Source organism: Osmerus eperlanus, chromosome 7 (genome assembly GCF_963692335.1).
Source record: "Osmerus eperlanus chromosome 7, fOsmEpe2.1, whole genome shotgun sequence".
Lineage (NCBI taxonomy): Eukaryota > Metazoa > Chordata > Actinopteri > Osmeriformes > Osmeridae > Osmerus > Osmerus eperlanus.
In genome coordinates, this window is record NC_085024.1 from 12,925,263 (window position 1) to 12,937,767 (window position 12,505).

Here is a 12,505-nt window from a genome sequence, read left to right on the forward strand (position 1 = left end):
TTATTTAGCTCACATGTCTGGAATGGGATGGGGAGGGGGGGGGGGGGTGGCAAAGCTGAAATGATTGACTGAACAGTACTTTCCTTCATTTTTTTCCCCTCCTCCTTTCAAAGGGTCTAAGAGGGCTAGCTTATAAAGAAGGATACAGCACCCCATCATGGTTGAAACTATGAATCCGTTCAAATGACTCCCGGGGCAAGTCGGAGCACAGCGAGAGGATTCATTTGAAATGGATTCTTCGAAACACTCACTGCAGAGCTCTCGGGAGTCATTTGACAGTGACTCCCGTGGCGGCTCTGCAGTGAGTCAGGCCAGGGAGCCCCCAGAGCTCTGGTTGTGTATTTCATGCTTTGTTAGCATTGATGAAAGCCATGCCTCTCCTCCCTCCCTCCCTCTCCCTCCCTCTCTCTCTCTTGAGAGAGAGAGGGAGGGAGTAGGAAGGAGAGAGGACAATAAAGAGAGAACTGACATGTTTTAGTTCAGTGCTGAGTGAAGAGTTTGGTAAATGTACAGCACAGGTCAAACTGAGTGGAAGGTGCTAGCAGAACATGGAAACACACATGCGTATACACACAAAAATACATAATACGCATACATAAACGTATAAAAACATAAATATACAAAAAGAATCTGGTGTGGAAATGTGTCAGCGCTCCGCAGGCCAGTAAGATAAAGATGTAAAACTTGCGTGAGGAAATGGCATTAAACCACTCAGAAATTTGTGCAACGAAAATAAAGATCACCACGGAACAAGAGCAACATGAGCTAAAAAAAGAACACCTGTCTTCAATAAATGATAAAAGGCAGCTTTTTGAGAGACTTTGAGAAACACTTTGGCTGCAAGACACTCTCAGTCCCATTCATCATGCCTTTGGGACCATTGGCTGACCACTGAAAAAAGGACTGCGCACAGCGAGAGGACTGAGGCCCTGTACTTGGGCCCTTTGGAGGGCTTAGGAAGAGGAGAGCAGTCCACTCATGGTAATCCCCTGTAGGGCTTAAGTGGAGGACAGTAGCTGAGGGTTGTGCTGTAATGACGAGGGACAGCGGAGGAGAGGAAGACTGAACGAGACACATTCCTCCCATATGCTGCCATTTCCTCTCACACTCACTCGCTCTCTCGCTCGCTCTCTCTCTCTCTCTCTCTCTCTCTCTCTCTCGCTCGCTCTCACTCTCTCTCGCTCTCGCTCACACACAGAACCAGGTTCCTCCTCTCTCCATAAGCTGGCAGTACTGTGTCCAGGCTGCCAGTGAACTGTTCCTTACCTGTGATCCAACCTTCTAACACGCACCGCAACCAAAGGGCAGCCAAGGCACCAGGAACCCGGTGGAAAACTCCAGACTCCCCTCCTCCTCCCCCAACCCCATGCTATTCTTAGCATCACAATAAAACAGTGCCTTGATATTTTCAAGTCATTTTATAGTTAACGGCGTGCGGAGAACCTTTCCACCAGAGTCCTGCCAAAGCAGACACAGTCCAAGGGAAACAATAGTACTAATGCTACCTCTCTCTCTCTCTCTCTCTCTCGCTAACTCTCTCTCTCTCTCTCTGTCGCTACCTCTCTCTCTGTTGCTACCTCTCTCTCTCTCTGTCGCTACCTCTCTCTCTCTGTCGCTACATCTCTCTCTATATATATTTCTCTCCCTCCCTCCACGCCCCCCCCCCCCCGCTCGAAGCGCTTTGAAATGAGTTAAATAATAATAAAAACGCTGTGACATTTTAATTTCTAGAAAGAGGGGTTTTGTTGGTTGGAGGGGAAAGTAATGTCTTCCAGAAACACATGGAGCCTGGAACCAGATGCTGTGATGGCTCCGGTACAGGCCTCGGCACAGCCTGCTCACATCAGAGCTGTGTTTAAGAGCTGCCACAGCTAGGAACACTGAGCCTTTCTATTGGGCAGCCTGCTGATGTTACAGACAACCGCTGGTTCCAGTCTGTCAGTGATGTCACACACAGCTGTTACCAATGTCATAGAACAACCGCTGTGATGTCACTGACAGGTGTTAGTGATGTCACAGACAGCTGGTACTGATGCCATAGAACAACTAGCTGTGGCCTCACGGACAGGTGTTCGTGATGTCACAAGCGTACGTGAGAAATCACAATGATGTTCTAAATGGGTGATGTCACAAATGGTAAGTGATGACGTCACAGGCGATAAAGTATGCGATGGCATACAGTTAGTAAGACAACAAGTGCTTGAAACAAATTGCAGAAATGGCATGAAAGTCCACGAGTTGCTGTGTGTAAGCGTGTGTGTGTGTGTGTGTACCTGTGGGCGAGCTATAGGACACTGCCACATCTCCTGTCAGGTCAGCTGGTGGGTACTCTCCATTCAGGAAGGCAGAGAAGGTCACTGCCATGGTGGCACCCACACCTGGGGACGACGAGAACAACAGTCAAACACTGAAGCAGCCATTTTAACATGTGAACAGGACAACAACAACAAAAAAGCTGAACTAAATAACAGAATGAACCAGACTGCTAGGGGACCGAGAGCCCAGGAACCACACCACTAACACTCTCTCACTACCCTACGTTTCCGTACTCACAAACACACATTTGTTCAAACATCTCGAGGAAAGGTGCAGACAGCAGGATTTAAAACATTAACCAGACTCTCATTCTCACTCACTCACACAGTGAGGGTCAGAGGGAGAGGGGGGGAGAGAGAGAGAGAGAGCAGCGAGAGAGAGAGAGAGAGAGAGAGAGAGAGAGAGAGAGAGAGAGAGAGAGAGAGGAGCGAGGAGCGAGAGAGCGAGAAGGGGAAAAGCCAGCAAGAGATCAAATACAGTCTGTGTGGAAAAGATATATATTTCAGCTAATGGCTCTTCTCTCTCCCTTACATACACACACACACACACAGAGAAAAGGGGCACACCCTGCCTGCGTCAGGTCGCTGTGGTAATAGGGCGTGACGTGCAAAGCTATAGTCCCAAAGTAGGGTCGGCACAGGTGACCGAGCCACAGTTATGTGCCAGGATTCCTCTGCGCTCTCTCTCCTCCCCCTCTTTAACACAGTGCCTGCTCCCTCCCTCTCACTCACTCCCCATTTCTCTATCCCCACCGTGGCTGGGTCATTATTGACTGCAATTGCAAAAAAGCAGATGACAAGACCACCGTATCTGTCAAATAAATCCAATAAACAAACAAGACAAACAACATCCAACAGTAACCATGGACACTGACATAGAGAGGCCAAACTGGAGGCCAATCTGGCCTCACTGGTACAACACTTTCTCATGCCAAAACATAAGGAGAAAAATCGAGAATGACTATGAGGCCTAGACAAATTCCCAAAACACTGTACATATTTGATGAAACATCTCCCACGTGAATTAACACATTTGTACACTTATGGCAAAACCTTAGGTCAACCAGCGATACCAAAACATGAATGAATGAACCTTCAAATCATTCTGTTCAGTGTGTACCTGTATTAGAGCTCATGTACTTAGCGTGTAGCGTACGCCTGAATTTGGTTGTTTTGTGCGCTCGGGCGGCGGCTTGTACCATGTGCACGTGTGCTCTTTCCTGCCAATAAAGCATTTCATAGAATCATATGGACATGGAGAAAGAGAAACAGAAACCGAGAAAGAAACCGAGAGAAAAGGAACTTGAAAGAAAGTTAGAAGACAAACGCGAGAACCCCCCCCCCCCCCCTCGGAGAGAGAGAGAAGAACAAGCCCCACGTTTTCTCCTCGGCCCACCAGACACCCTGACAGGGTGAAGAGCTCTCACCCTCCTTTCTCCCGGCCCTCCCTCCATCTCTCCGTCCTTCTCTCTGTTCAGAGCCGGGGGCAGGCTTTTAACCTCTGGGCCCTGACACCGCGAGGTCAACACTGACCAGACGGGCCTAAGTGTTACCACGCCATTAACACCTCCACACAGAATAACATCAACAACAATGGACCAGAGCACAGATCCCTCCTCTTTCACCCCTTCTCTCTCCCCCTCTCTCTCTCTCTCTTGTTTGTCTAACGCTGACTGAAGCCACTTTTCCCTCCCTCCCTTCCTCCGTCTAGCTTTCTCCCGCTCTCTTTCTGGATTACTCTCTTGGTTCCCCTCAGGGCTGGAGAAAAGTGGACATGGGGAGTCGACCTTAGTTAACCCCCGGTCACCCACCGCATAGCGAGGGAGGGTTTCACCAGAGGTGGGAGATACTCACAATGCTGGGAGTGGGGAAAGTGTGCGTGTGTCTGTCTGTCTATATGTATGATAGATGAGACTAATATGCAGAAATGCTTGTGTATTTACAGTAGGATGCCAAAATGAGTCTACCATCACCAACTGGTTTTATTTGACCATGTAAGAAAAATGTGAAAAGTTGCATTCTGTTGATAATTAGCATTCAAGAATATTTTTTACATTGAGACACATACATCTATTAAAATATGTATGTGAAATGTCAATTTGCTTATACACATTTACAAAAAATCGCAGACCCTAGGTATTTCATTTAAAGAGTAACTACAATATTTGGATTGTCAAACTGTGCACAAAATTGTAGAATCAATGCCACAGCAAAAGAAATCATTAAAGCTAATTATGTTAATCACAAATACTGAGAATTTTGTACAGTTTGAGAAAAAATTTACATTTTGTCGAACTACTTTGTTTAACTGAAAAAACTGCAGTTCTTTTGGAGCCTATTTATGACACTGTTAAAGTATAAATGTGTTTGTGTGAGTGTGTGCACTCTGATCAAGTTAACTGCTATGCTGCTAGTCCTCGCTCGAGTGTGTGGGCATATCCTGACAGACAGCTTCATGTGCCGGGTTCAGCACTGGTGACCTCTGAAATTCCCTGGTCAAGCCCCCAGTCTCATTCTAGTCTGTGTTGGTTCTGGAAGACTTAGCAACGCTATGCTGCTGGAGAGGCAATTCACTAACAATGATTTATGGTGTTGATTATTGACATGCTGGAGAGAACACAGGGATTTCGTAAGTATTACTTTTTGTTTTATGGATGTTTAATACCTTAGACATCAAAACAGTATATCTTCTGAAAGTCTATCACACAGACATAGGAAACACGTTTCGAGTTTTAGCTGGCATGGATAAAATTGTTGAGATCAATAACCAGCATTTCAACTACCTTTCATTAACTACCAGATTAACCTTTAATTAACCTTTATTATCCATAGGTTGTTCGCATCGAAAATGATATCATCAGGTATTGATTACTGAGGTTTTGAAGTAATTCTAAGGTCAAAAGATCAAAACATCAGACAGACGCCCATTAGGGAGATAAACATGATCGTTAAATATTCCATTAATATTCAAAACCGAGAATAGAGATCCGCAGTCTCTCAAACGCTTCCTCCACCGTCACTCGATGAAGCACGGTAGGGTGGGCTTGCATGCACTTGGCGCATGACAAACGATTCTTGCAGTCCTTACTCATATGCCCCCGATTCAAACAAGCGAAACAGATGCCTCTCTCCCTAAGAAAGGTCAGCTTTAGCTCTGGAACAGACAAGCCTCCAAATTTCAGGCACTGATCCAACGCGTGACCTCCACTGCAATAGAAGCACACAGGGAGACCGCTGGGCTGCTGAAGAGTGAGGGACTGGAGGCTTGAATCCAGGGCTAGCACCCTGGAAGCTAAGCTACTTCCTGTGGCCCTGGGTCTCATCTGCAGTGCGGTGAGGCTGGCGCTCCTCCTGGCACCTTCAACACCGGGGTCCTGGCGGGGCTGACGGCCCCTGGAGACTTCAGGGGCCTGGCTTCCCAAAGGGCCGATGGAGGTTCTGGTCTTGGGAAGAACACTTGGTTGGGACGAGCGCGTCTCCACCGTGCTGCTCTTACGGCCCTCTCCACGGTCTGAAGACCCAGACGCCCCCAATCTTGCATCATGAGGGGTGTTCATGCCATCCGTGGAGACTGACCTGACTTGAGGTTTTGTCGAAGTTCTAGGCAGTGTGCGGGTAGCATCCAACAAAATCTCTATCTGTCGTCTCCTCGGTTCTTCCATGTTCTTGTTATTTGTTGTTCTTATCCAGCAGAGTTTGTCTTCAGAGATGCAGTAACAAGGATCGCTATTTGGTTTCAACACTGCTAGAGATTGATAAGTTTCGTTTAGCTGGAAAACCTGTATTGTTTCCTGAAGCTGCAGATCATAGTCACTCAATGGGCTATGCTCATTTGCATTAAAGGGGCAGTGGTAATATTTTAGAAAAGCTACTTAAACTCCGTACCGTAGGCCCTAGCCACAGAATTGCCAAGAAGTGGTTAAGAGTCTGTAGAGACTGTGTAGATACTGTGTTTCTGCCGACTACTCCCTCAGTTGACAAAAGGTTCAAACTTCAGTGTCCTGTCAGAACATTAGGGTGAACTGCACAGTCATGTTCAGTAGAACTGCGGTGTCGTCACACTTGTTTTGCGTTTTCTGAAGTCACAAACTAAACAGTGTATGCAATTAAGTTTAACAGTAAATATCTCCGATCCCATTTAAATTAAATGTGTATAGGCCTATCAGTTTTAGAGCTTTAAAGATGCCCATATATGTCATTATCGATATCTGTGACCTAACCCTTACACAAACTCCAAAGAACAGTCTCTAGGAAGACGGCTCAAGACCATGATACTGCTGGCCTCCTCCCTCGCGTACGACAGAGAACCGGCGGCGGATGATCTCAGTCAAGCAGCATCGCTGTTTAGAATCTGTGTGTGTGTGTGAGACAGTTATAGTGACTACAACATTGGTGCTCATCAAGATGTTTGTGAGTTCATTGGTAGCAGCAAACACAGAGAGAGAAACACAGAGGAAGAAAGAAAAAGGGGGAGGCACAACAATAGGTAGAGAGAAGGAACAAGACAGAGATGCACTGAGGGAGAGACAGATGGAGAGCCTGAGGGAGAGAGATGGGGAGACTGAGGGAGAGTGAGAGAGAGAGAGACCGAGGGAGAAAGAGAGAGAGACCGAGGGAGAAATAGAGAGAGACTGAGGGAGAGAGATGGGGAGAGAGACAGAGAGAGAGACTGAGTGAGAGAGAGAGAGACCGAGGGAGAAAGAGAGAGAGACCGAGGGAGAAATAGAGAGAGACTGAGGGAGAGAGATGGGGAGAGAGACAGAGAGAGAGACTGAGTGAGAAAGAGAGAGACCGAGGGAGAAATAGAGAGAGACTGAGGGAGAGAGATGGGGAGACTGAGGGAGAGTGAGAGAGAGATCGAGGGAGAAAGAGAGAGAGACCGAGGGAGAGAGATGGGGAGATTGAGGGAGAGTGAGAGAGAAAGACAGTGAGAGAGAGAGAGACCAAGAGAGAGAGACCAAGAGAGAGAGAACAAAGGAGGTAGTGTGTGGTGGTGGACAGGGGGATTGGATTCCCATCTGAGACGAATAAAAAGTGAAATAACAATAAAAATCAGAAGGCTCTGCCTCCCCCGCGAACCCTGGACAGGCCAAGCTGAGCGGGGGATGGAGTTTCTAAACAGAGGATCCCGCGGTGGCACACACACACACACTTTCCCTCTCTCTCTTGCACAAACACACACAACTGGACATACTGTACACATAATGCACATTTATAGTTTACGGCACACGCACGCAAACACACACACACACAGTTGCACTGATGCATAGGAACCCATTCGCATACCATTACCCATGGACACACACTGAGTGAAAGAATCAAAGACACATGGGCACAAGCAGGATGCGGCCAAGCGAACACACTCCAATCACCCAACACACTTGAACACACAGCTGCCGGCATGGGAGCGCTGCTTCCCAGGGATACAACACAGACGCCTCAATGAAGGAGGGGTGTGTGAGAAGTGTGTGTGTGTGTGAGATAGAAGGGGGCTGGGGTGGGGAGGAAAGATGGAAGGATGAGACCGGGGGGGGAGGGAGAGGAGAGGAGATCTGCGATAAAGAAAAGAAAGGCAGTATGTGATGGAGAGATGAAGACATGAGGAGAAGCAGAGACGAAGGAAGAGTGGAGGACAGATGGAGAGGAAGATGACCTGCGTGTGCGTGTATGTGTGTGTGTGTGTGTGTAAGCGCTACGCGAGTGTGTGCGCAGTGCACCAAGGAGACATTGCCATTACTGTACAACAGCACTATGATCTCTGGGCCAAGATCCCTGGACATAATCATTTACACCTGAAAACATATGATTCCAAGCAAAAAAATGATCGATTTGAACTCCTATCAAGAAGACAGTAATGACCAAACTGGCCAAATCAAATGTATTATTATTATCTGCTAAGCGGTGTCAGACATGGTGGTCCTTTTAAAATGAACGCTAAATCTATCCATTCTGGGCCAAATCAGGCCACAGTGGGGTCACATAGGGGTAGAGAGGGAGGTGTGTGTGTGTGTGTTTTGAGGCTCATGTTTCACAGCAGAGAAGCTGCTGATTGACTGGTGGAGGGCAGCGCCAGATTTCTGTGTGGGAGACAAAGAGCATGGGATAAATACACCTAGTCACTGTTAGTTCACCGTGTGTGTGTGTGTGAGTGTGAGTGTGAGTGTGAGTGTGAGAGAGAGAGAGAGAGAGAGAGAGAGAGAGAGAGAGAGAGAGAGAGAGAGAGAGAGAGAGAGAGAGAGAGAGTGCTCTTTACCTCAGCTTTCCTAAGCTGCCATCAAAATGTTTTTCTCCTTTTCAACTTTACTGTGCAATGTGAGTCAGCGTGTCAGCAATGTGAGGGTTTTTTCCTCTCCATTTTATCTTGTAATCTTCCAAATCAACAAGGTCAAGTTTTCCTCCACAACCAAGGCCAAATTAAACAAACTGATTTCTCTGACAGCCCAATGTTACAGTTATGGTTAGCCCTAACCCAATATGAAACAAAGTTCTCCACACAAACACACAAAACTAGACAACCTACAGGAGTTACGTCGTGGGCTCTGGCCAGCGATGTCGCTCCTTACACGGTCCGTAAAAAGGCAGCTCCTCCAAAAAGACCTTTTCCACGCTAGTTAACCTAGCCAAACGCGGCAAACTCAACTTCCCTCAAAAGGCGCTGCGTCTTTGCGAGTCTCTTGACCTAGCGACGGGCGACGCGTCACCGGGGCTTTCATTCACAAAAGAACGTTCCCTCTCTTTGCACTGCTCTCAGACGCAGACGTGGCGATAACGCTGATAGCGTCCCGGCGGTTCTCCCAGACAGACGGGGACGGCAGCTCGCAGATGTCTGGGATTGCGCCTCCGAGCAGGGTTAACCCCTTCCTGACCGGGTCAGGCTGAGCTGGTCGCTGGCTTGGCTCCCAGCGACTTTTCGGATGCTGTCCTCCGCCTGCGGTCTAGGGGGGCGACTCACTGGCTTGTTACCCTCTCGTTCTCTGTGTTTGGACTGGGTAAGAGTGTGTGTGTGTGTGTGTGAGAGAGACAGAGAGAGTCTGAGTGAGACCGCACGGAGGACAGAACACAAACGGGGAGAGGGAGAACGCCAGGGGACGTGGAGAGAGAGGCCACCAGACATGTGGACGTCCTGAGGGGAGGGGGGGAGAGAGAGAGAGACTTACCTAAGGGCTCCAACACAAACTGCTCCTGCGTGACAGCTAGGGGCGGCTGGACACACACGGTCACCTTAGGGCCCCGCAGCGCACAGCGACTCTTCACCTTGATCTGAGACAGGGAGGGAGGGGGTGGAGAAGGAGAGCGAGAGAGAGAAAGAGAGAGAGAGAGGACGTAAAAGAAGGTGAAGAAAAAGACAGAGAGAAGGGGCGACAGAGTAAGGGTGGAGAGTGAGAGAGAGGAGGAGAGAGAAAGGGTGGAAAAGTGAGTGAAAAGAGAGAGAGAGAGAGAGAGAGAGAGAGAGAGAGAGAGAGAGAGAGAGAGAGAAAAGACAGTGAAAAGTGAGAAGCTCGAGCTAGTTACTGAAACCCTGCCGGCGAGCGCTGATGAGGTCATCAGCGTGCTGCACAGACGCACCTTTACAGTGACCGAGGGAACCGGCACGCCGTTGATCTCTGGGATGAGAGCTTGCTGTGAGGAAAGAAAGACCGTCATTTCACAGAAACATTTAAAAAGGGGCAGTGTGTGTGTGTGTGTGCGCGCGTGCGTCCTCACAGACGTGTCGTCCATGCTGGAGGAGACAGAGGCCGTGACGGAGAGGTCTTCCTCCGCGTCCGTCTTAGGAAGGATGTCTACAGGAAACAGGAACATCGTCACCGCAAAGAGAGCCTACGCCGTTCACCGGCCTTGAAGGAACCTGTTCCGAGGCCCTTGGCCCAGACACAGGTTCTTGAAGGTTCTAGGTATGTTCCTCTGTCGGTTCTCCCGGCGGTTCCCCCCCCCCCTCACCCTGGCTCCTGGTGACCTCGCGGATGACCTTCTGCAGGCTCTTCATCTCGGCGTCCACCTGGGAGTAGTCGGCCTCCCGCGCGTCCACCTTGGGGGTGGAGAAGAAGGAGGGGTCGGTGCCCATGTAGGAGCACTGCAGGTGGCCCTCGGCGCTCAGGGTCACCACCACGCCCTTCAGGTCCCTGCCCAGAAGAGGGAGAGACGCGGGCCTCAACAACCGGACATGACAGAGAGACAGCGAATCGGTTGGAGAGAGTAGAAGGCGAGAAGGAAGGAAGGAATCCAGACTGGGTTCGCATGTGTGTGTGTGTGCGCCTGTTAACTAGTTGCATATGTGTTGTGGTTCCAGGCCAGTCGGTAACACACCGCAAACACACACAAACACACACACACACAGGGTCCAGAGCCCCGAGCAGTACGCCCCACACCTGCATGGCGGGGTGTCTGAGGGGGCATAAACTCCTCTTTACTGCAGCATGGAATTAATTGTACTTGCACACACACGCACACACACCTTCGGGTTGACATCTCGCGTGCGTTCATGTTTCTGATGGAGACGGGCCGAGACATATCGACCCAAGAGACCAGCAGTAGTCAAGGAGATCATTTAAGTAACCCTGTTTAGATTCACAATAACACACCCTATCTCCAGCATCTTAAAACAGATTGTAGAGCCAATCTGCATTATTATTCCATGTGGTTGGACTTCATACTAAATTGCGGAGCGATTACGGCCGTTTTGGTGCATGTAACATTGAGCTTCAAGTGCATCACTTCCTTATCTGTTTTGATTGGCCAGCTGGATGGTATTGTGAGGTCGTTTCCTCCTGGGGATGGCTGGGGATTTCTCATGGTGAAGATCATAATTGATTATTATTAACCATAACACACCTGGTCTGTGTATGGACTGGACTCTCGTGAGCGTGTGTGTCAGGATGAAGTGCATGTGTACACTGGTGCTGTGAAGACACTCAGAGAGCTCATGGTGTTGACAGATTGTCTCTTTAGAATAGTCTCTCTCTCACACACACACTCACACACAGACACAAAGGAAGAGAAGCAGGGGAGCTCAGCCAAGCGCGGAGGACAGGAATGGAGGTTCATCTAAGTGCTTCCACTCTCGTACCCCTCTCCTTCCATCTCTCGTTCCGTCCCTCCTCTTTTCTTTCATCCCTCCATACCCAGAGACAGGTCTATAGGGATATCTATTACCTTATCGGACCAATGGGAACGCAGCCGCACACACACGTGTACACACACACACACACACACACACACAGTGTCTGCCAGGAAATTAGGGGTTCACTTTGTTTAAAATAATTAAACATAATCAAGTATGTTCAGCTATAAAATTGTACAGTGTGTGTGTGTGTGTCAGTGTGGGTGGGGGCTAGTGTGTGTGTTGGCGGAGGCATTTACTCACGGGAAGTTGGCGAGGCGAACTGCAACCGGCACGCAGGCTAGCTGGGCGGCCCACTTGAGCGTGACATCCTGGTAGACCAGCAGCATGTTGGTGTGGTTCCCCAGCAGCGTGTTGGTGGTTCCCTCCGTCACTAGGGGGCGCACACACACACGTTCTGTTGGTTCCTAGTGACAGGTTGATCCGAGTTTTGCCCCTTTTACGCGAGGGGGGGAAATCCAGACGCATTACTTTTTTGGGTGAGGAATAAATAACCGTCGTCGGTGCACTCGCACGCGCACAGCGCGCGCGCGCGCACGCACGCACTTACACACACAAACACTCAAGTGACTCAGAGCTCGGGCTAAAAAGGGCCTCCTGACGTGACCAGCACCTTTTCGGTCTCGCAGCACGCATGACCCGGCGGGCCGGCCAGCGTTTAGCGTGACTGCCGCCTAGGAAGATCAGAGGTGCTCGCGCTGAGAACACGTCTGGGCCAACCCTCACACACAGTCAGGGTGGCAGAGACACCGGCACGGGGCCGGGGCGAGTCCTAAATGACAGGGACGGATGACGTCTGACCCTGCTGGCCACATCAGAGGCTGACTGACACTCCTCTCACTCTCTACGCCAGAGGGAAGGGACCTCTGTACTATGGCTAGCTACCTAGCACTCCTGTAGCACTCTTTATTTCCTTTATTTATTTGGATTAAATGCCACAGTTGCCGAGAACTGTATAAGTCTTATATTAGACAAACATGTGGCAATGGTTTCTCTGCACAGGCCTCACCTTCTACGTGTGTGTGTGTGTGCTCTGCAATTAGAGGCGTGTTATTTACAATGTTGGGGTTAA

At 49.3% G+C, this 12,505-nt stretch overlaps 1 protein-coding gene across 1 annotated transcript in view; it reads right to left on the reverse strand.

The window, feature by feature from the left end:
* The window catches only part of bbs9 (Bardet-Biedl syndrome 9), a 65,336-nt gene that overhangs the window by 39,034 nt on the left and 13,797 nt on the right, over positions 1-12,505 (reverse strand). Inside the window, exons 9-14 of the mRNA XM_062466188.1 lie at positions 11,677-11,806; positions 10,254-10,435; positions 10,020-10,096; positions 9,882-9,935; positions 9,473-9,575; positions 2,274-2,378 (exon numbers count right to left, since the gene is read on the reverse strand). Of these exons, the coding sequence (XP_062322172.1) occupies positions 2,274-2,378; positions 9,473-9,575; positions 9,882-9,935; positions 10,020-10,096; positions 10,254-10,435; positions 11,677-11,806 (651 nt within the window). The remainder of the gene's footprint in view (positions 1-2,273; positions 2,379-9,472; positions 9,576-9,881; positions 9,936-10,019; positions 10,097-10,253; positions 10,436-11,676; positions 11,807-12,505) is intronic.